This window comes from Elephas maximus, chromosome 9, assembly GCF_024166365.1.
Source record: "Elephas maximus indicus isolate mEleMax1 chromosome 9, mEleMax1 primary haplotype, whole genome shotgun sequence".
NCBI classification, from domain to species: Eukaryota; Metazoa; Chordata; class Mammalia; order Proboscidea; family Elephantidae; genus Elephas; species Elephas maximus.
Genome location: NC_064827.1, coordinates 43,325,206 through 43,349,018, shown reverse-complemented (window position 1 = coordinate 43,349,018; position 23,813 = coordinate 43,325,206). Strand labels below are relative to the sequence as shown.

General features: G+C 47.7%; 1 protein-coding gene across 7 annotated transcripts in view; it reads right to left on the bottom strand.

The window, feature by feature from the left end:
• Window positions 1-23,813, bottom strand: part of DNAI1 (dynein axonemal intermediate chain 1) — a 69,162-nt gene that overhangs the window by 11,084 nt on the left and 34,265 nt on the right. For 6 of the 7 annotated variants that reach the window (XR_007518692.1, XM_049896222.1, XM_049896223.1 and 3 more), the window contains exons 3-13: window positions 23,246-23,344; window positions 22,953-23,033; window positions 18,090-18,216; window positions 17,662-17,777; window positions 17,328-17,444; window positions 16,250-16,309; window positions 14,824-14,958; window positions 11,270-11,354; window positions 7,609-7,726; window positions 7,281-7,324; window positions 638-885 (exon numbers count right to left, since the gene is read on the bottom strand). Coding sequence is in view for 6 of the 7 variants with exons in the window: in XM_049896222.1 (XP_049752179.1) it covers window positions 638-885; window positions 7,281-7,324; window positions 7,609-7,726; window positions 11,270-11,354; window positions 14,824-14,958; window positions 16,250-16,309; window positions 17,328-17,444; window positions 17,662-17,777; window positions 18,090-18,216; window positions 22,953-23,033; window positions 23,246-23,344 (1,230 nt within the window). In the remaining variant the exon portion in view is untranslated. The remainder of the gene's footprint in view (window positions 1-637; window positions 886-7,280; window positions 7,325-7,608; window positions 7,727-11,269; window positions 11,355-14,823; window positions 14,959-16,249; window positions 16,310-17,327; window positions 17,445-17,661; window positions 17,778-18,089; window positions 18,217-22,952; window positions 23,034-23,245; window positions 23,345-23,813) is intronic. The other variant, XM_049896225.1, reaches the window with a different exon arrangement.

Here is a 23,813-nt window from a genome sequence, read left to right as displayed (position 1 = left end):
GCCTGGTATGTGAGGTCCAAACAACCTGTCTATTCTCCCACAAATACCTCTGACACAATCCCTTTAAGAAGGACCTAGACTTTGATGTCTGTGACATCTCATTCACCACCTTGGCTCTCCTTTAAGCTCCAGGCTCATACATCCAACTGCCTGCCAAAAAGGACCAGGCCTTACAGCCTCATCGCAAGGGCAGATGACTAGCAGCACTCTCCCCCATCTGGGAGTTCCCCCAAATAAAGCATGGGCTGCCCAGATGGCTGAGCAGAGCCGCTGTGGGAAGTTGAGGAACTGAAGCCGTTGACATACTCAGCTGGGGCCTGTCAGGCCCTGGAGGTGTCCAACATGGCCTCTGAGTCACTATCCCCACATCCAAGAGATTCTTAACAGACAGATGGGGCCCTCCTGATGGGAGCTCTGGGGCAGCAGACCCCAGCTCTCATTGGAGACCCTCTTACCTGATTCTTACCTTCTGCCTTTTTCTGCCCCTTCTAACTCCCAGCTCCTTGGCATCTAAGCTGGTACCTGACATCCTCATACCCTTGCCTATGGCCTTCTCCTCCCTAAAGTCCTTCCGCCATGGGTCCTAGATGCACACGCTACTTCTATCCCCACTTTCCCATCCTGGTTCGAGTCTGACCTGCCACACAGGGTCCGTGTGCTTGCCAGACTTGGCGGAGCTACGGAAGGAGGGCTGGGAGTGGGGCTTCTTGAGGTTGTAAATGGCCACGTTGCCGTCGTAGTGGCCCACCACCACCAGGTAGGGGTGGTCCACATGTATGTCGAGACACATGATGCCGCTCTCGCTGCTAAAGACGTATTCTGGGAAGCTTGGGTTCTTCAAGCTGTAGAGTAGCAGCATTCCCCGGCTCTGCTTCATGAAGTCATCTGCCCTCGGGGGAGACAGGCTGCTTTAGTTGCAGAATCCACTGCCCTGCTGGGGGAACCCCTTGCCCCTCCCCACCAGAGGGACACTGCTCTGCCCTGCTCTGTCTCTGTCAGAGAGCTTGGGATTCCTCTTTGGGCTTCAGCTTTCCTGTCGGTGAAACAATCATGAGATGTGGTCTTCCCCTTCTCAGGGTTCATGGGCAGATCCAACAACCAGTAGAGGTGACCAGGCTTATCTGAGGGATGGATAGTCATTCTCCTATGCTCCCTGAGGTATAGGAAAGGGGAATGTGAGCTCAAAGATTTGCTAAGTGAAGAATGTATGTGTGTAGTGGGCTTGGAATGGGGCAGTACCCTCCAGAGGGAGCTGAGATGTCCAGCCCAGGAGCAGGTTGTGATATTCTGTAGATGCCTGGATAATGCCCATATCCTCCCTCTTCTCCCCAACCTACCCCATATATACACAGCCAAGGACAGGGTTAAACTTGGACTAAAATGGACTTGTCTATAATGAGTCCCAGACTAACCACCTGTGGGCATCATCCTATACCCTCCAGTCCCAGCCCTCAGTTGCAGCCTGAGCCCCAGCTCTTGGTATGTTTCCAGAATCCAGAATTCCCAGACCAGCCAGTCAGGCTTCCATAGGCCCACTCTGCCATCCTTCTGGCCTGGCACAGCTCTGGGTGTTCGGCAATGGACCACTCAGCAGAGGTCCTCCTCCCTACCCTGCCCCATGTCAAGGGAACTCCTCCTACTCTTTCGTTGTCTACATGCTTGGCACCCATCCTGATAACTAGTCACTGAACAGAACACAATTCCAGCCTTCAAGTCTACCTCTTCTGCCACTAGTCTGTCCTTCCAGACCCTTCCCAATTTCCAAAGAGTTGGAGCTGGAGAGGTGGAAGGTGCTACAGCAGGCCCCATTTTTGAGGCCCTATGTTACAGTAGCCTTTTGGCCAAGATGAAAGTCCTCCTTACCCTCCTGCCTCCAAGGCTGCCTTCTCTGCCCCTGGCAGCTGAAGTGTCTCGGTCTCTGACGCAGTGGCCAGCCCTGGAGTGTACAGCCCATGGATAGGAGCAGCAGGGAGGTATCCCCAACTTGGCTAGGTTCATTGAGTTGTTCCCTCTGCCTTACTTCTCAGGCTGTCCTTTACTCAAGATAGTAAGTGGCTGGGCTGGGATCAGGGATAATCTGGGCTGGTCCCTGAAGGGAGAAGTCAGGGCAGGAGCTGAGCTACTACTAGATCCTAGGTATCCCATCCAATCTGCTGGCCTGGTCTTAGCTCTCCTGCCCCACTATGTTTTTGCCCACATTGCTTCCTTAAGCTGCAATATATTCCCCTTCTATACTTTGCCTAGTGATAATCTACTAGTCCTTGAGGGCTCACTCCTCCAGGAGGCTTCCAGACCATCCAGTCACCAGGGCTGTCTCTCCTGTGAGTGCTCCATCCACATCTTATTATCACAGGTGATTGTGAGCAGGTCTTGGCTGGCAGCAGAGAATGGAGTGGGCATGGCCTAGTGTGGCCCTGCAGCCTTGCTCTCTTTGGTGGTAGGGCTGCCTCCTGCTAACCCTGCTCTGTTGGATAATCTCTAAGGTGTCTTCCAACTCTTTTCTTCAATGATACCCCTGGTTGAACCTGATTCAGCAGTTCTCAGAAAGCCATGGTCTTGGGCAAGGGGACTACCTGGGAGGAGTGGCTTAATTCTGCTGTAGATCAAAGCTCTGACTGACCTTAGTGTCCTCCACTAGAGCAACAATGAGGAGTATGGATTGATGTCTTCCTGAACTGCCAACCATAAGTGGAGGCTTCATCCCCAGCAACCCCACTCCTGCCTAGCAGGCAATGGCTTTAGATTGTGGGGGGCCACTCTGGAGAGTTCTGGCTGTCAGCAAAATTCTGGGCTTCTGCTCAGAGTTCAGGGAGAGCAAGGCAGGCAGAGGCCATGTTGAGGCATCAGGCTAAAGCCTGGCAAAAGAGACTCAGCAGACAAGTTAAGGAACTTGAGATATGAGATTATCCTGGATTATCTGTGTGGGCCCAATCCAATCACAGGGGTCCTTTTAAGGGGAAGGGAGAGGAAGGAGAGTCAGAGAAGATGTAATGACGGAAGCAGAGGTCAGAGTGATGTGACTGCTGGCTGGAAGGGGGCCACAAGCCATAGAATGCTGGTGGCCTCTAGAAGCTGGAAAAGATATGGAAAAGTTTCTCCTCTAGAGCCTCCAGCAGGAATGTAACCCTGCCTTGATTTTAGCTCGGTGAAATCCATTTTGGATTTCTGATCTCCAGATCGGTAAGATAACAAATTTGTGTTGTTTTAAGCAACCATGTTTGTGGTAATTTTTCACAGCAGCTGTAGGAAACTAATACAATAGACATTCAGGGAAGGTTGACCTGAACTCTACTTTTAGAAATCAGAGGGAGAAGCCCCAGCAGATGGCAGTTTTTCCTGGGGCAGTTTGGAAGCAGTCCCTCAAGAAGTTAGAGGGGTGGTTTCAATGACCCTCAGCTCTTCTGTGGACAATAATGAAACCTTCCTCAACTTATACCTCAGCCCTGTCCCCTTAGACTCCAGGGACAAAAATGCACTTTTTGTTAGGAGTTTCACAGTCCCCAAAGGCAAGAAATTAGCCCAAGGCTTCCCCAAGGAAAGGCATCAGTTGCTAAAGAGTTCCAAACCTCAAGCATGGCCCAAAGGCCATGATCCCAGGCTGGGCTGTTCCAAGCACTGTCATTCTATTAGAAGTCATATTTACAGTGTGGGAAGTAAAAGCAAGGCCTTGGAGACAGAATACATCAAGCAGGACATTTAACTTGATTTAAGGAAAATGAGGCAAACATTTGAGAACCTAAATAACTAACCAGTAATTAAACTAACAACGGGAATGCCCTTGCACTACAACCCGGCAAGCATAGTGGCCTTTATGGACTGTATTTACAAAGAGACCTGACAACATAATTAGTCCTGTAAATTTTACGCAGCCTGCAGCCGAGGAGTGATGGATTTTGTGTGTGCAGATGAACAGAGAGAAATGAGGTGGATGAATTTCCATTTTCAGTAAATGAAATTAACACTGCTTAATTTTTTTAATTAGTGAAGCTGACAAATAAATGACCAGTAAAGATTTAAATCCCTACAAGTATATCTCTGGCCTGGGCAGGCTCAGGGACAAGGCCAGGATGCAGTGGCACAGAGTGGGAAAGGGTTTAGTGCTGGGCCTCAGGGCCTCACGGTGGCCCCTTTTGAGGGTGCTGCCCTCAGAGGAAGGCTAGGCTGAGGGACAGATGGCTCTCCTGTCCTTCCAAGATGTGACCCACTGGGAAGCTTCCTGCCCTAACCCCTGTGTGACAGCCAGTCAAGACCACACAGAGTATCTGGAATGTTTCTCTATCCCTGCTTGACAGACCTTGAGGAGCTCCCATTTCCCTGCTATGAACTGGTTAATGGGCTGGAAAGGATCCTTCAGTACAGCAGGCTGACACAATTGCATCCCAGCAGTTCCAAGTCCTTGTCCTGTCCCATGAGCCATCTCTTACTGGGCTAGCTCCCTTTGCCCTCCAAAGTTCCCCTACCTGCTTTCACCTGCTGACAGCTTCTTTCTCCTTTCTGCTGGGAGCCTGGCTGTAGGAGGCATCCAAGTCTCCGTCCTCTAAGCCAGCTGATATCCCTACCACCTGGTACCCAGCATCCATAGAGGTGAGGCAGGTGTGAATGCTCCTGTGCTGTTGCTTGACTCGCTTTTCCCCATCTGCTCGCTCCTGGCTTGGCCTTAGCCAACCTGCCCTGTCCCAAAGTGGAAGATTGGCCCCAGTCCTTCCTAGGGTACATGTCTATCCCACCAAAGTCTTATTTGGCTGGATCACAGCACAAACATCTAGGAATTCTAGGCAAAAGGAGGTCTACTAGGTCTGGGCTAAGCTTATTAGTGTCAAACCCAACAAACCCAAATTCTCACTCCAGTGTTGTCCTCATGAGGCCAAATCTGATTAGGGGAGGTTGGTATCTGGGAGCTTCCAAAGACGGTATGATGGATGCTGGTGAGGTCACACAACCCCGCCTAGGAACTAAAGGTGCCCTCTGCCTGCCTTAGCTTTGCCCTCTTTCTTCCATGGAGGCATCTGAGCCCTGAGGCACTCAAGAACATGGGACTCCCAGAGGCAAACACAGGAGTGCATGAAGGGCCTTCCTGAGTACCAGCTCACCCTGGCTCTGCTCAAGTCTCTGCAGGGCAGTGCTAAGATACGCAAGGCTCTGGAGAATAGATACTCGTCTGAGAGCTGCTCAGTGACAGCAACCGCAGATACCATCACCACCAGAGCTGCCAGCCTAGTAGGTGGGGCCTTTGTCTGATTGCTTTCTGTCCCCTTCTCTGCTCAGGCCTCCTGAGGATATTGCAGGGAAACTAATGACAGACAAATCAGCAATGATTGTCCTCTGCGTCGGGGTGGTTCTTACAGCTAACTGCACACTTTGCGTCTTTTTGCTCAAGTGGGCCTCGCACAGTCCTGGGATGGAGGCCTGGCAGGTGTCAGCCTCTCCATGTCGCCAATGAGGAAACCATCAGAGGGGCTTCTGGCCCCAGATTGTACCACTGGGAAATGATCCTCCAGCCAAAGGGTCTGCAGCTGTGGGTACCACCCAGGCATATAGATGTGGCTAAAAGGACCAATGAATGACAAAGAGACCCTTCCTGGGCAAGTGCCTGCCTGAAGGAGGCTGATGGGCTTGTCAAGTTATCTGTTCTGGGAGGTGGGTTACTCTTCTCCACTGCTCCTGGCTAAGGCTGCCCAGACATGGCAGCCTCCATATAATCCTGACCAGCTGACCCTGCTGCTGGCCCTGGGTGGAGAAGGATGAGGCTGAAGCTGAAGTTTCTCCCTCCACCTGCTGGGGACTCCCCCAACCCTCCCCCAAAGCCTGGGCAGAGAGCCTGGGCTGTGAGCAGCCTCACAGTGGGTTCACACCCACTCCTGGAAGGGTCTGCCCAGCCCCCAGGCTCTGTTCCAGGCCCAGTAGCTACAGCACAGGGGGAAGAATGTGCTAGCTTCCTGCCAGAGAGGGAGGATGTTTCCCACTTGGCAGCAGCCCACCCTCAGGAGTGGGGACACAAATCAGGCATTTAGGGCATCCTCAAAGGCAGCCCAGACCACGAGACTGGGAGCAGCTCCAAGGTCTCCTCCCTGAGAATAATGACAAACACCAACTCCTCCTGGTCCCCGCCCTCATCCCCCCACCCTGGTCAAAGAATGAGTGGACAGGCGGTCTGAGGGGCAGAGACCAGGAGCTTGTCTGCCTGCCAGCCAGCAGCAGCTCAGAGAGTGGAAAGGGTTTTCTGTCTGCAGAAGCAGGTCCTCCCAGCCAGAGAACAAGCCGCTAGCAAGGGGAAGCTGCAGCTAATATGAAGTGTGGGGCCCCCTCCTGTAAGGAAGGAGAACAGCCAGACCAGCGGAGAGGTAGGGGCTTCTGTAGTGACCAAAGAACGTGAAAGGAAGGCAAATTGCTGGGACACAGTTATCACAGCGCTGGGCCTCAGGGCCTCACGTTGCCCCCTGTGAACTGGTTAATGGGCTGGAAAGGATCCTTCAGTATAGCAGGCAGGGGCAGATAACTAGCAGAGCCAGGAACACCCTGGGCAATAGTGGTCCCCCAGGGTTCAGGGGCCAAGTGAACATCAAGCACTCCCCTCCAGCCCTGCCTGCCCCAGGAGTCCCAGCTGGCAAGGAAGGCCTGATGAGGAGGCAGGGAGGGGAGACTACAACACTACCCTCCCTTAGCCCCCGCATCCAATCCCTCCCCAGGTCTGGTCCAGTCTACTCTTAAGGCAAATCCGCTTCTCAATCCTTACTCCACCGCCAGGGTTCAATCCTGCCATCCCTCATTGGGATGTCTGCACCAGTCTCGTAACTGGTCTCCCAGTCTCCAGACCTTCACTCCCTCTCTGTACTGGTGGTCATATCCCTGTCCTTCTTGAATTCCCTCAGTGGTTTCCCCATTGTCCTGAAGAGAAGGTTCGAGCATCTTAGAAAGGCTTACAAAACCTTTGGGGGAGCCTCCCCTGTATCCCTCAAGAGCTCCTCTTCCTGTCATATTTCTCATGCCTCCAGACCTTTGCATATGTTGGTCCCTCTGTCAGGAGTCCTCTCCTCTTTCTTCACCAGAATAACCCCTTCAAGGATCAGCCTGGCATATTCATCTTGGTATGTTCCTTCACCCAGAACTAATTGCTGGTGTGTTTCTCCATCTTCCCCATTAGACTCTGAACCGCCTGAGGGGAAGCAACCATGTCCTACTCATCTTCGCATCTCTCACACCTGGCAAAGAGCTCTGCACTGAGTAGGCACTTAGTGTTTGCTGGTTGAATGAAAAAATGAATGAATAGCTAGGTCACTTACAGGAGCCATGTCCCACTGCAAACAGATCCTTGTACTTTGGATTCCTGCAAAAGAAGTATGAACCCATTGGCCTGGGGAATGGGCATGACCCTCCCATGGACAGGCACCTTCCCATGGACACTGGTGCCTAACTACCCTGGAGGCATCTCCTGCCTGTCTCAGGATGGCACCAGCTGAGAGACCTGGGTCCTACTTTTTCCATGTCATAGTCATCTTTGTATCTCATGTCAGTCTCAAGGTGGTTAAGTGCAGCAGAAGTGCCCTGCTCAGGGCTTGGCACGCAGCAGGCCCTCAGGGTCTCTGGGTTTGCTGCAATGCCTACACTCACCAGCAGAGGGCGGTGACGGCCAGGCGCTTGGCTTTGTCGTTTTGGAATTTCCAGAGCGGTAGCAGTGTACCCTCCTGGTCTCGGTATTCGTCTGCAGCATCCTCATAGTACTTAAAATCTTACACACACACACACACACACACAAACACAGAGGCAGAGTCAGCCTTGGAACTGCCACTTTATGGCAAACCCAGATCTACCACCTACTGGCTGTATCTCCTTGGGCAAAACAATAAATTTTTGTGTCTCTGAGTGGGAAATAATAATAGTACCTATCTCAAAGGGCTGTTGTGAGGACTAATTGAGTTAATATATGTAAAGTGTTAAGAAAAGTGCCTTGCAAATAGTGAGCACTCTGTATGTGTTAGCTATTGTTATTGCCATCGTTGCCACTGTCGAAGGTAGGTTATGATAAAGCGGCCATATCAGCATGGATAAAATTCTAGGTTTGCAGCCCTTGTTTCATGAGTTTCCCCAGCACTTCAGAAAGCTCAGACTGGAGCAGCCAAATTTCAGGGGCTCAGCTTCCGTGGCTGATTAATGGTTCTGTCCATTCTGCCTCCTAAATCCCTGAAATTCAGCCCGTCTTCACATCCACTGGCAAGCCCCACTATAGTGAAGCTGCGTGGATCCCCCATGGGCTCTCTGAACTCAACTTCATCTCCAGCCCTAAAATGTCTCTGCTTCCTGTTTTCTCTAACTTAGGTAGAAGCGCCATCCTTCCACTTGTCTAAACCAGAAATCTGGGTCTTCCTTGACTGATGTCCTTCTATCAACTCTCACATTTCCTTTCTGATTATCTTTTTAATCCGCTCACTTTTCTCCAAACCTACCTGCATTATTACAATATCCTCCTAATGGGTCTCCCTGCCTCAGGTTACTCCTCCAGTTCATGTTCCACAGAGCTACCAGAGTGAACGTATAAAAACATATAAATCACCACACTCCTCCAGCCCCACTAAAACCCCCTCAATGGCTCCTGTTACACAGAGAAGAATGTCTGGGCTCCCTGGCCAAACCAAGACTCCTGGACACTACTCCCACGTCATCTCCAGCCAGCTGTCCACGGACCCTCTATAACAAATAGTCAATGAGTCATGTTGTCTGACGCTTCTGTGCATTATTACATGCTGTTTCATGTCTAAAATGTACTTTTCCCCCATCTTCCTGGCAAATTCCTTCTCGCTCCACATCCAGATCAAACTCCTCCTCCTCTGTGAGGCCTGCAGTTTCTGGTTGAGCAGAATTCATTTCTTCCTCCTCTGTTCCAGCCCTGCCTTCCTGTACTGAAACGTCTGTCACACTGCATTGCCTCTATTTATCCCTTTGCCTGTTTCCTCCACCAGAGAGTTCCTGGAGAGCAGGAAGCATTCATCTTTGTGTCCCCAGTACCTAGCACAGGGCCAGCCACAGAGAAGGTAACCAATGATTGTTCAAAGAATGCAATGAAATAAATCAACAGAAGTAAAATGGTTCTCAGTCTTCTTTCCAACCAAGAGCGACCCATTAGAAAATGACTCCTCTTATCTAACATGGTCAGTGACATGCTCGGTACTGCTCCAGCCTCTCTTGTGATGCCCCACACCTTGAAGTTGGGGACTACATTCAACCTCAAAAACATCTCAGAACAAGAAAGATTAGAGTGGTCAGAGAGGCATGAGCCTTGATCACATCAGAGATCCCTGAGCTTGGGCTATGTTTGAAAATACCTCATTTCAGAGAGGAGATTAATTGGTAACACTTCTCTATTTTCACTTCTCCTTCATGGTTACACTTTCCCAAAGGGAAAAGAGCACGCAATTAAGAAAATCAAAGTTCAATGCATTTTTATGTGACTGTGTGTTCTTATAAATGAAAATGGTTCACCAAAGCCAATTTCTGCATGGATATTAATCAGGTTTGCAGCCCTTTGGTGGGCTGGTTACAGAGGCTGGGTTTCAGGAAGCCAAGCTGTGTGAGTGACAAATTCATTCACAGCTGCTGTGTACTTTGACAGCTTTGAAAAGCACTCAAGGTCGTTTTCCAGCCTGAATGATAACGAGGGGGCTTGTTTCAGCTGCTGGTCTTGGCAGCCCGGATTTCTATGTCCCATGGGTAAGCAATGAGCATCGAGTAACCAAGAAGAGCCCTAGGCCGTCAGCTACGGAGATCAGCCAGCGGCGAGGGGCTGCCAGCTCTGGGGATGCAGCTGCTCCAGAGAAATACGCAACCTCTTAGGGACATACAAGCCACTTGGGAACGTGCTGTTTGTGCCATGGGAAGGATTCCGTTTCCCTGGTTCTGTGCGAGACACTAGAATTTCCCAGCCCCCAGGACTTAAGCGTTTCTGAATCATTCTCTTTCTTTACCTCATCACTAATTAATCACCAGGATAGACCTATTGAGTGTGTTTATTTGAAATGTGTCTTCCAGCTTGGTGGCTGTATAACCATAGTGCTGAAGTGCTTAGGCTATGGATCCAAGGGGCTTGGGTTCGAGCCCTAATTCCACCATTTATGCTAGCTGTGATTCTAAACAAGTGGCAACATTCCAGCCTGTTTTTAATGTATAAAATGGGGATAATAATGGTATCCACTTTACAGTGAGGATAAAATAAAATAATATATGTAAATTACATCACAGGATGCCTGGCACCTAGGACATTCCCAGTGAATGTTAGCACTTGTTTAACGGCTCCCTTTTCTCCCTCCCCTAGGATGCAGGCTGGGTGAGGTGTGGGGAGGTTCACTCTACCCCACACCTGAACCTCACTTCCGTCTCTGTCTCTGCATTCTGCCCAGTCACATCCTCCTCCAGGCCTGCTCTCATTGGGCTGTATCCCTACCTGGAAGGCTTCAGTGTCCCTGAACTCTCTTCAGAGACAGCTCAGATTCTCCACATAGCATTTAAGGCCATTCATAAGCTGACTGGAACCACCTCTCTAGCCTTAACTCTCACCACTTCCCAAAAAAATTCCTGTTTGGGTCATTGAGTCCCACAGTCCATTCCTATTCATTTCTACCACCAAATCACTGTTCATGCTGTTCCCTGGCCAGGACACCCTCCCTCTGCTCTCCACCCACTCAAACACTGCCTATCCTTCAGTATCCAGCTCAGGCCTCCCTGACTTGACTGCTCCTTGACTGTTCCTGCTGTTCCCACCTACCCCTCCTTTCCCATCTTCCCTTCTGGAGGATCCCCAGAGCATCTTCCATCTATCTGGTACATTCTAGCATGAATATCATCTACAAGCCACACTGAGTAGAGGACAGGGCACAGGGTTACAAACTTCAAGACCTAGATTTGGGTCCTCTCTGCAATTCACTAGCCAGGTGGCCTCGGCCCTACCTTCTTCCTGTGTAAAGTAGGAGTAATACACTATTTTGCCTGCCTCCCAGGATTGTTGGGAAGATCACATTGGGTAACAAATGTGTAGGTGTGTTTTGCTGCACCATTTTAAGATCTCATCACTATACCCACTTTTTTTAATGCCATTGTTCATGGTTGACTTGCATAAGTCTTGTCTCCCCAGTGACATCCTGAGGAGGGAGGGGTTAGTTTTTCTCCCCTTGCACCTACAAAACCTGGCACGGGACACTCAAATACCAACTTTTTATGAGGGATTTTTTAAAAAGTACAGTCAATAATTGTGGTTCCTGGCACTTGGCACTTTATATCTTACCTTGAGCAACGTCATCATATGTGTTCTGGTTGACCATGCGCTCCACAATTTTAGCAGCTTGGGTCACTTTGGTGATGTCATCACTCTGTGGGGATACAGAGGCCAGAGGTCCTCATAAGCCAGCCCTTGGCAAGGTCATATGCCCTGAGGCACAGCCCAGACTTGCAACTAGTTCAGTAATGCCCCTTTGACACCACCCACCTCAGATAGTTCTGTAAAGGTATCCCTCCACGCCTCAAGGTCTAGCTCACCTCACCACCCCCTTCTGGGAACCCATACATCACAAGCGGCACAAGGGGTCTGCGCTGGCATAGCTGGCCCTAGGTACACAGTCCCTGTGGCCAGAGGACAGCACCTACCTCTCCAGGGGAGAAGGTTTCAGCTACCAGACTGTCTGACCACAGAAGACACTGCCTGACATGGAGGAGTCAATTTTGCAGGAAGCTGCCAAGGGGAGAGGGTTCCTGCTCTGAGTCAGGAAGTGGGGGAAATTGTTGGAACCAGATGAATTCTGGGACTATGATTTTAAGACTCCAGTGAATGTCTTCATTAGCCAGTTTCCTAAGATAAACTTGGAGTCAGTTTGAACCATTCTCAAAGGGTGGTTCCCCAGATGTGATTTTATAGGCTTCCACCACACTGGTCAGTATCTTTCCTCTGACATCATCACCACCAGGCATTGGATTAAATACACTTAATCCTCACAACAACCCTATGAGGCAGGGGCCATTATCCATCCCCAATTTATCATGAGGACTCCAAGACTCAGAGAAGTTAAATAACTTGCCCAAGGTTACCATCTGGAATATTAATAACAATTTTAAAAAAAGCCACTACTTATTGATGAGTATCAAGAAGATACTGTGTTAGGGAATGTCTATTCATTATATCAGATTCTCACAACAGTTTTTCAAACTAGGTATCATTAGGATGAGGAAACTGAGGTTTCAGAGAAATTAAGAAACTTGTCCAATGTCACCCAGCCAATAAGGGCAAAGCTAGGATGGAAACCAGGTCTGTGGATTCCAGGACCCATGCTCTCAGCCCCATATACGAGAGCTAGTCCCTCTGCAGTCTGGCCACCCTCTCCTGGTTGTGGAAGCCTCAGTGCTCCAGATGTGCTCTGGGCAGGACAGGATATGGCGGATGGTGATCTCCCATGTTCTGGATTCTATGCTCCTTGAACAGCCACATCTCTCTTTTGGTTTGGAATGAACTTGTGGTCTTTGAACCTTTCCCTCAGTCCTGTCCTAATCTTTCAAATCAGACAAGCTTGCATTCACTTCTCTGCATTCACCCAAATTATCAATGAGACAGAAGTTTGAGGTCTACCATTGGAGAACTTCCTACAGGGTATCATGAATTTATTGTTTTCTCCCCTTCCACACATTTGAGTTTTATAGCAACCTAGTCAGACTCAGGTCTCAAAGGAAACTGTGTCACTCTGCTCACATGCTGGGCCTGGGCAAAGTTGACTGCCTTTGCACTCTATTCCACAGACAGCCTGGCTCAGTACTAGGATTCCCCATTAGAGCTGCATTCCCTTGGGAAGAGGTTGTACACCAAGGCACTCACTGAGGTGTGTGTATGTTATATACCCCAGTGTCCTGCCTTCACTGCAGCTTCTCAGTCCAGAGGACTGGAATCTGCCTGCATCACAGCCTCCTGTGTCATCGAGCTGGAGGAACCCAGATGTGATGGAAGGGGTAGTACCTTCTCCCTGAGGGTGTTAGACACCAGCTCTGGCGGGGCTTAGACCTTTTTTTTTTTTTTCAATCCATCTGGAACATACAGTAAGAATTTATTGATTTTCAAGACAGCCACATAAACAGACCATAAAAAAAACAACTGAATGCTTATTCTCTGTAACACTACCAAGACAATTTAACATAGTACAACCATACACATCAACATCTAACTGATCCAATTAGGCTACTTAATTAGCTATATTTTCAAAGCATGGTTTTAACAAACACCTTTGTAGAGTATATATTCACATTGTGCTTAAAAATTAAATTTTCTGCTCCTCCAGGGGTGGTTCAACAGCTTTCATTAACTTTTTATTTGCCTCTTCATTATACTGGTTTTGGCAATGAATTAATGTTTCTTAAAGCTTCTTGGGAAAACTGACCTGTTTTCAGCCTCAGCCACAGGGATTTTTATTCTGGTCTCTAGGTCTTGGTGACTGCAATTGGGACCTCTTCAACCATGGTCCCAGCACAGAGCCCATAGCCAAACCTTTAACAGCTAATCATGTGAATCCTGACCCAGGCCAGTAGCCCTTCTGAAGAACCTAGCCTCAAAAAGCCAAGGGTCTGGGTAGGGAAAGCTTCAGGTCAGCGCTCCATCTTTCACCTCAGGGTTCAAGCAACCAGCATGGGCCATGATTTCTGGGTACTTGGTCTGTGATAGAATGAAACTGAATTGGGGCAGTTCCTATTAAGCCAAGGCAGGGAACCCTCAAACTTCCCCTGAAATGTAACACTATCAAAGTCATGGAACAGGCATTTGAGTGGAAATGGGTACATGGTGTAGTGGTTAAGTGCTTGGCTGATAACCACAAGGTCAGTGGTTTGAACCCACCAGCCGTTCAGCCGGAGAGAGATGTGGCAGTCTGCTTCTGTACAGATTACAGCCTTGAAAACCCTATAGGGCAGTTCTACCCTGTCTTATAGGGTCACTATGAGTCAGAATTGACTCGATGGGAACTTCAGACAAAGGAAGCGGAACTTTTCCCTGACGTGGCTTCCATACTGGGGTGGAGCAGGACCACTTCCCAGAGAGCCTATGTGGGAACTCTCCAAGGTGCTGAACCCAGCCCTCAGCTTCCTGTGGACCTCATCCCTCCTACCCCATCCTGATCTCCATACTGAGACTCTGGCCCCCTCAGTATCTTCCTGTGGTGACCCTCCCTGCAGTGATACATCACTGTAACTACCATGGTGATCCCCATACCGATGCTAGAGAGTAAGCCCTTCAATCATCACCTGTATAGTAACCATCCTTTGCCTCCTCATGGTAAACCCAGCCAATGTTGGCCACATATATTAGCCTAGGCTTGCTGGTATCTGTGATCATCTCTGACCTGGATTCTGGACCTGCAGACTCACCTAAAGTATTGGCACAAATAAACCCAAGGACTGAAGGTTAAAGAGTATCTTATCATCCCAAGCCTCATGAGCCCTCACCCCAAGGAGGTGGTGCCTTATCCTCACATACCACACCCACCCTGGGAAGACTCCCTAGATATTCTGGGAGGCATACAGGCCTTTAAATAAGGTTCATGTCTTCTGTTGCCCCTCAGCCAAATAATCCTGAGTCTCTGCTAGGCTCCAGACCTATATCAAATTGGGGGGAGGTGTGGAATGCCAGAGAAAGTTGTAGCTTTCTTCACATTTTCCCACAAGGAAAGGACTATTAAAATCCATACTTCAATGTAAGCCCCCTTTTTAAGTGTCTGAAGCTCTCCCAGATAGCCAGGCTCCTGTCTATCCAGGGATCAAGGACCCTCTCAAACATTCTCTGTGACAGGACCATGGGAACCCTCACCAAACCTGGGACTCCATAGATGTCAGCTTCCTCATGGCCATCTTCCCCATTTTTTTAGCCACTGGTGTCTTTGTCTTCTCCTTCTCTTTGGTCTTTTCCTGCTTCTCAAGCTCCTCCATGTAGGCATCATATATCTCCCACTAGGCAAGGGCAAGGTGAGAAGGATCATCCCAGGTACAATCTTTACCACCCAGCTCCTCTTCAGCTTTTGGGCTTGGGCAATCAACCATGCTAACCCCTGTCAAATGCCTCCAAAGCATCCTCTACTTGGTCCCTTGTAATTATGCATTCAATGTTTGTCTTTCCTGCTAACCATCAGCGCTAGGATAGGAATAAAGGAGCTCTCAGGGCACCTCTGGGCTGGGCTTATCCACTCTGCAGCCCAAGGGCTGGGTTGCCAAATGGAAATAAGCATCATTTTGGCCTGTAACACCCACCAGGGAGTAAAATGGGCAAACATTAGGCTAGGTCTTATTTTTGTTGGTGATTTATAAGACTCTGAATCAGGAACTAAAAAAAAAAAAAATCTCCCCTCATGGAGATGCGATAAAAATGCTGGCTCAGATTGGCTGTCTACAGCAGTGACCACACCCTCTCAGCACAAAGAAGAGATCATCAGAAGGGAAGGGAACCTCTGCTAATTGGATCTGACAGCAAAAGAAGACTAAAAGGTAGTAGCAAGGGAAGCAGCAAGGATCTGGGGCTGAACAAATGCCCCAGATCACACTGTGTGCTTCCCAGAGCTGGGCACTCACTGCCACCTGGAGGCCAGACAGGCATACCTTACATTTAATAATTCACCCACAGGCCAATTACTCCACACCACAAAGTGCTTCGACATTTGTTATTTCATTCAGAGTCCCCCAACCATTCTACAAGGCAGGTTGCCATCTTCACTTGACAGAGAAGGAAACTAAGGCTTTGAGGGTGACGTAGTTTTCCCAGGATCTTACAGTATGAATGCCAGAGTCGGGGCCTGAGGTTAGGTCTCCCGACACCATATCCTGCCAAAACCAGCGTGGCTATCCAAGAGGACTGGAAAGGGAAGAAGGAGGATCTATAACAACACTGCAGGCTGCAGGAAGGGCAGGGTCAGAGTGCTAACAATCCGTGTCAGCCACACAGACAGTCTATGAGAACAAACATTCTCCTCTGGTCTCGGGGAAAGCTCTAGAAGCCGTGCCTGTTTCCAGCTTGCACAGCCTTGCCCTGAGAGAAAGGGGCTGGTCCAGAGCTCACTGGTTGGGGACATACTGTTTCCTGTGCCTGATGTCAGAGCCTGGATACTCGGGGAAACAATAAGGGAGGTGGATGGATGTGGAGGGCAGACTGCCAGAGGAGTTCATGATCAGTCTCTCTTCCTGCTGATCGAGACAAGGATCCATGGGGGTGAGGTGCCGTGATGGGTTTCAGGCTGGCCCAGGGTCTTACCTGATTGGCTGTGGCTGAGAAGTTTGTCCTTGGGGGAGGCTCCATCTGACATTCTCGATCCTAAATAAAAATGACAAGAGAAAAACCAAAGAAAGCTCTTAACTTCTCACTTAACCCAATAGTATATCCTTTGGAAAAACATTTTGGTTGGAGCTGAGGGGGTGGAATGGGACACAGAGTAGGGGAAGTAAAGAAGGGCCTGGGCAAAGGACCAAATATATATTAAGCAAACATTTTTTTTTTTTCCATTCAGGCTTTCTTCAGAAGAAGCCCAATCTAGAAAGTACGGGCAGTGAAGCCTGATTGTGTCAGTTTCAACAAAGATAAATTCCAGGTAGAGCACGGACAGATCTGCAGGAAGCCAAGCAGGTAGCCAGCCTCCAGACACAGAGCACAGAGGTCAGCCCATATTCATTGTGCTAATGTCCCTCACCCTAAGAAGGCTTCTTACTAAAACTGGAGTCCCTGGCTCCACTGCGGAAATGAGCTCCTCCCTGTTGTGTATCACCCAGATCACAAAATAGCAGCACAGGGGCCATACAGGAGATGAGGAGATGCCAAAACCCACCCAGCAAACCTCTGCCCTCCATCTGCAGATCTTTTCTGTATGGTACTGCCCTTACATATGTCAGTCTCCCACCTGAAATCCTGAGAGGCTCCTTGGCCTGGTACTCAGGGTCCTCCATGCTTAGGAGCCGGGGAACTTTTCTAGCCCTTTCCAGCTAGTCTACCACAAACACCTTCAACTCCATTCAATCTGGCTCCCAACCCCCCTCCCCAGCACATTGAGGCCTCCCCTTTCCTCCCCAGGTCCTGATTTCTACCCCCTCCTCAAATCCCATTTCATGTTTCAGTCTCTCAGTAGGGTTTTGGGGACCCTTATGACTCCTTCTGAACATCTTCATAGATGGCTCACAGGGATCTGAACACATGCTCCCAGCTCTCCTTGGAGAGCTAAACGGTGGTTTCTACCCTTGCCAGGCTGAGGGCTGCTAGGGCTGGGGTCATGTCTGCTTCTTCCCTGGCATGTTCAGTGCAGAGCTGCAAGGTAAAGGGGCTGGGGTAGGGGCTGCTCTACCCGGAGAGGATTGTTGAAGGTCTGTGAGGCCCTCTCACTGAAGTTAAACTGGTTGGTGAGCTTCCGCTCCTTGGGCTGCATAGGAGTCATCAATTCTTCAGCCACTTTTTCAGCTGCCTGGGGGGAAAAAAAGACTCAGGAGACCAAGACTCAGCTGTGAGAGGGAGGTGGTAGGGAACTGGGAGTTGAGGGAAGTCCTATCTTGGGCTAGGAGGGAGGTGGGAGAGGGAAATGCATTACCACCTGCAGCCTCTAACTTCTCACCTTTATCTCCCTCCCCCTAGTCACAGCTTGAGCTGGAAGGGAAGTGATGGAAAGCAACTTTATACTGCACCTCAGCTGTGGGCATATCTGTTTGACTCCCAGCTTCAGTTTCTGCTTCCTTGGGCTCTTCTTCTTCTTCGAGCATTTCTGCGTCTGAACGCACCACCTTGGCAGACTCTTGAGAACCTTGGTAAGATGGAGCTGATGAGCCTGAAGTCCAAGCCCCCTACCACAACCCTTGGTAAGGTGGGCCTTCTTGCTTTCTGCCTTTCAGACTCTCCCTGCCCCTAGGTTCTCCTTGAGCTAAGCTTCATGGAGAGGGGCCTTCATGAGGAATCTGAGAGGCTGGATTAATTCCTGGACCAATCCAGGACAGTCAGCAATATTGGACTTTATGTAAGTAGAGGTTCTGCAAAGTTCTGGCCTGGGATTCTACTCTCTAGAGTGAGCAAGGGGCTGGATTCACGGCTGCAGCCTCAGGCTAGCCTGGAGTCCTACCTGCCGTTAACTCATCACGGTAGTGCTGCCGTCGTCCTTCATCCGAGTCTTTGGGGATCAGGTTTCCGACTTGGCTGAAGTGAACTGCCAGTTGGTTCACAAAGCCAATAAGCTTATATGTGCCTTCCTAAGAAGAAAGCCTGAGTCAGACCCAACCCAAAAAAACCCAGTGCAGTCAGACCAGAGGTCTGAAATTCTGACTGGAATCAGAATTTAGTCTGCCTTCTATAGGGTCGTTATGAGTCAGAATCGACAGCAATAGTTTTTTTGAGGGGGTGGGTTTCATTTTCGAAGGCCAAAGACGGTCCACCTCTGTCCATAGGAATCTAACTCACCATATCCTTAGTTAAAATGAAGTTTCCACTGCATTCCAGTTTAAAGAAAAGGAAGCAAATGAAATCAACTTTTTTTTAAGTTCTCATCAAATACTTATTTTAAAATACCTTCCCCTTCCAACCTTGAGCAGCTCTGAGCTTACCTTTTATCCACCCAGGTGCCTGTCTCCTACATCCATGCTGACATATCCAAGCTCACCTGTCTCATCACAGACCACTGGAAAGGTCAGACAGAGTCGTAAAATACACCTGGCATGGTCCTCTCTCCACTCTATTTAGTGGATGCCAGAGCTGGAAAAACCCTCAGAAACAACCAAATCTCCTGATCTACAGAAGAGGATCATAGAGATCCAGAGAGGATTTTAGCACTTGTCTAGGTCATGGCACAGTGAGAAGCAGGGCTAGGCTTAAAGCCCAGGCAACTCTTCAACAAGTATTTTTTGGACAGCCACAATATGCCAAGTATTTATAGGTGCCTGGTATATAAATCTGAGCCAAGAAGACATGATCCCGCCTTTTCACAGCGTCTATAATCTGGTTCCTCTAGACTACCTCCTCATTGGTCAGCACCCAAATAACCACTAAAGTTGACTTTTAGACCAAGGGTCTCTTCCTTCTTCTAAAAAAGTACTGCTCAACCTTTTTCAAGTCATGGCACATATAGCAAATAATTACATTTGTATGGCACACTAGGGTAAACCCCTGGCCAGAGGCAGCCAGCCCATGGGCTCCAGCTGTCCCAGACCCACATGTCCGTGGAGAGCAGAAAGGATCACTATCTCTGCACACAGGTTGGGAAGCTCTGCCTTAGAAAGTCAGTAGCTCAGATGGATGAAGAGGTTGGACGGTGCAATAGTTAAGAGCATGGCCTTTGGAGCTGGGCAAAGTTGGGTTCAAATCCTGATTCCGTCCCTTATTATTTCTATGACCTTGGGTTTAACCACTCTGAACCCTAATTTTACCATCTTTAAATGAGGATAATAATATCTCATTTTGGGGTATTAGATATTGTAAGCATTGAAAATAATGAAAGTTGTAAGTATTGAAAATCATGAAAACAATATTTTAACACAGTGCCTGACACATAATAAGTGCTCAATAAAATTAGTAACTATTATTATGATGATGGAGGTTCCCATCAGAATAAATTATTCATATACCTGTCATTTGAGATTTTTGCCTTCATCTTGTCCCCAACAATTGACTGGGACCTTCCTCTTCAGTTCAGGATGGAATCAGATTCCATTTCTTCTGTGTAAGGAGGGAAGGCACGCCTGGACCAGAAACATCTGTCTCCCTACTCCAGCACTTTAAGGGAAAGTAGTAGCTTCAGAGATCTAAAGCCCTTGGATTCCAGCAAAGGACCAACAAGACGGGCACCATCTCTGTGAGAGGACTCCAGGTAGGGGTGGCAGCTTGGATAATATGAGCCTTCCTGGAAGGCTAGTGCTACCCAGCTGGCAGTTGGCTCATGGGAATCTTTTCTAATAAGTGGGATTCCCAGGGGCAAGACGAGGGCATTGCTAACGATAAGGCAATGTTTTTCTTCTCTCTGTAGCATTCCATGGCCAACACACTGAGTCCTAGAAAGGCCCTCTTTCAGATGTCAGAAGGACAGGAGCCCATAGAGTGCACCACTCTCTAGCATAATCTCAGGGAAGGCAATTCAGCTTCCCTCTGCGCCTTTACAGGCTGCCCAAGGGAGGCCATGAGCACAACTCATGAGTGACACCTCTCAAGAAACACATGTATTTTGAAAAAAATTTTGGTGAATATGTAACACATTTGGTGTATAACAACACATTTGCCATTCCAACAACTTTTATTTGTACAATTCAGTGATGTTACACAATTAAATTCTCCATGTTGTGCAACCATCGCCACTCTCTATTTTCAAAATTTTTCATCACCCTGAACAGACACTCAGTACCCCTTAAGTAATACCTCCCATTTCCCCCTCTTAACCACCCCGGTTGCCACTACTAAACCTTAGTCTCTATGCATTTGGCCATTTTGTATATTTCACATAAGTGCGATCATACGATCTTGTCCTTTTGTGTCTGACTTATTTCCCTCACCATGTTTTCAAAGTTCACCATGTCATAACATGTATTAGAACTTCATTTTTCTTTATGGCTGAATAATATTCTATCGTATGTATGTATCCTATTTTATTTTTCTGTTCATCTATTGATGGACATTTGACTTGTTTCTACATTTTGGCTACTGCAGATAATGCTGCAGTGAACACTGATGTACATTTCTATGTTTTGAGTGCCTGCTTTCTTTCAGATGTATACCTAGGAGTGAAATTGCTGGATCATAGGGTAGTTCTATGTTTAACTTTTTGAGGAACCACCATACTGTTTTCCATAGCGGTTGTACCATCCCACAAGTAATTGATGAGGGTTCCAATTTCTCCACATCTTTGCCAATACTGCTGTTTTCTGGTTTTTTTTTCTTAAATCATAACCATCTTAGTGTATGTGAAGTGGTATCTCATTGTGGTTTTTATTCGCATTTTCTTAATGACTATGACATTGAGCATTTTTTAAGAAACACATCTTGATTTGTCCCAACCTCTTTATAGAATGATTGACTACTCAATATTAAACAGAAACAGATTATTTGAGAAAATGTTATTGTACAGGAATATTCGCAGTAACATTATTCATAATAGCCAAAAAGTAGAAACAACCTAAATGTCCATTAACAGATGAATCAATAAATAAAATGTGGTATATTCATACAACGGAACATTATTTGGCAATAAAAAGAAATGAAGTCCTGATATATGCTACAATGTGGGCAAACCTTAAAAACATCATACTAAGTGAAAGAAGCCAGACACTAAAGACCACATGTTGCATGATTCCATTTATATGAAATGTCTGTTGTTGTTGCTGTGTACCGTCCAGTTAATTCAGACTTATAGAGACTCTATAGGGCAGAGTAGAACTTCCCCATAGGGTTTCCCAGGCTGTAATCTTTACAGGAGCAGATTTCCAGGTCTTTTCTTCTACAGAGCCATTGGTGGCTTTCGGTTAGCAGCTGAGAGCTTAACCATTATGCCAGCAGGGCTCCTTGTAGGGTAGGCAAATCTATGGACAGAAAGTAGATGAGTAGTTGCCTAGAGCTGGGGCATGGGAGGGTTGGGGGTGACAACTAAGAGGTGCAGGGTTTCCTTGAGGAATAATGAAAATAGTTCTAAAATTGATTGTGGTGATGGTTGAAATGTACACTTTAAACAAGTGAATTGTATTGTATATAAATTTTATTTCAATAAAACCAAAAAAGTTGACTGATTCCGTCAAGTTGATTCCGACTCATAGCGACCCTATAGGACGGAGTTTCCAAGGAGCACCTGGTAGATTCGAACTGCCAACCTCTTGGTTAGCAGCTGTAGCTCTTAACCACTATGCCACCAGGGTTTCCTATCTCAATAAAGCTGTTTAAAAAAAAAATAAACTGTTAACAGTGGTTGTCTCTAAGGAAGGGGACGGGGGAGCGAGGGGGCTTTAATTTTCATGCTGTTTTGAATCTTCTGAAATTTGTATCATGGATTTGTACTATATATCTTTATTATATAATTATATACGTATTTAAAGTTTTTGCTTTATCATTTTTTTAAATAAGTACTGTAATATTGCTTTGGAGTCAGACAAACTTGTCCAAATCTTGCTTTGAATCCTGGCTGTGTGACTTTTGTAATTTATTTCATCTAATTGAGCCTCAGTTGCAATAAAATTCAGATAATAATAGCTCTTATATCAAAGAATTGTTAGGATTTAATGAGGTATCCTACATAAGAGCACTAATGTAGGACCTGACACTGGTACATAATAAGCACAGAACGAATGTGTCTTAAAATAATGAAATTAAAAACATATGTGTGACTCCCACTTTAGCTCAAAATGTACTCTGAGGTTCTCTTTAGTCAGTACCCACAGGGGCTGATCTTGCTGTGTCCAAAAACAGCGTTATCCCCCTTAAAGATGTGCCACATATGTGTCTACCAAGTGAGAACTTATCCACGCCACGTGTACCAAAGAAAGGCCCTGATAGGGTCACCTGCCTGACTGGCTGTGACATAAGGAGATGCTGAGAATGGAGTTTTCTGGGGCTTCCACCCAAGGTGCAATGTGGGTGTCCAGAGGGGAGTTTGTACTCCACCCAGGTGTCTGGCTGAAGGAAAACCAGATTCTGAAGACTCAAAAGTTGATGTTAGTGAAAACATTTTATACAGATTTGATAAGATTTTTTAACCAAATGATTCATATGAGGGTTCCTGAAAAGAGTGGGCTCTGCAAGGCACTTAAGACATTACAATTTGCAAGACTGCAAGGGAGATTCATAAAGAAATTTCAGAAATCTCTGGAAAACTCCATGTAAAATCCCAGGGTCCCAGCCAGGGACCTCAGTTTAAAGGTAGTCTCCTATCAAATAGCTGAGAGGTTTTTGCAACGTGGCAAGTCACCTCCAAGCCAAGCAGCATCTACAGGCCCCCGCCAAGGAGGGCGTGACTTACTTTGAAGCTGTACCTGACGATGTTCTGGGGTGCATGTGGGTTGTTGGCTGTCAGAATCCGAGTGAACTCCTCCTTTAGTTCCTATGGGACAGAAATACCAAAGGTCATATGTGGAATCCCCCCGCCCCCCAAACAAGCCCTTTTGAGGCTTGGGAAGATCCTACCCCTACCCAGGATGTCCACAGGCATCTCACACCTGGGTTCTGTGAGGTCTCCTAATCAGTACAATGGAAGAACACAGCTCTGAAGTGGGAGTAGGTGGAAGGAGCAAGGGCAGGATGTTGCTCACTTACTGCATCAGTCAACTCCAGCTGGTCAGGTGGTCTGACTGTGGCTTTGGACTGTGACCATTCATCTGTTCCTTCTCCCACATCAGTCCCCGAATCTTCATCCTACACAAAAACCTTACTGAAGGTCTGGAGTGTCTGATCCTACTTGGACAAGCAAGCAGTGCTACAGGAGGATCCTTGATCCACAAATCCTCCCAAAGGATTTTGTATACCCTTACAGAGTATACAAAATGCACACCAGACCACTCATGGAAGAGTCCAAGGGAACTGCTCAGGCCAGAGTTCTGATTGCCTGGAATATCATGGCCACCTCAGTCCCGGAATATTGTGGTGGGCCTTTGGCCTCAGTTGTCGGACCAGGAGAACTTGCTCTTCCCTATTGCCTCTCATATATCCTGGGAACTAATGTCCAGGACCAGCTGCCAAAGGCAGGGTTTTATACAAAGTGGCGTAGACGTCAAGAAAGGATGCCAAGCTACTCTTTAAGTTACTTCAACTCTATATTTTATCTTCCAAATTGTTACCTTAAAGTTATTCTTAAAACAAAACTTTCTTAAACTTAGTGATTTTA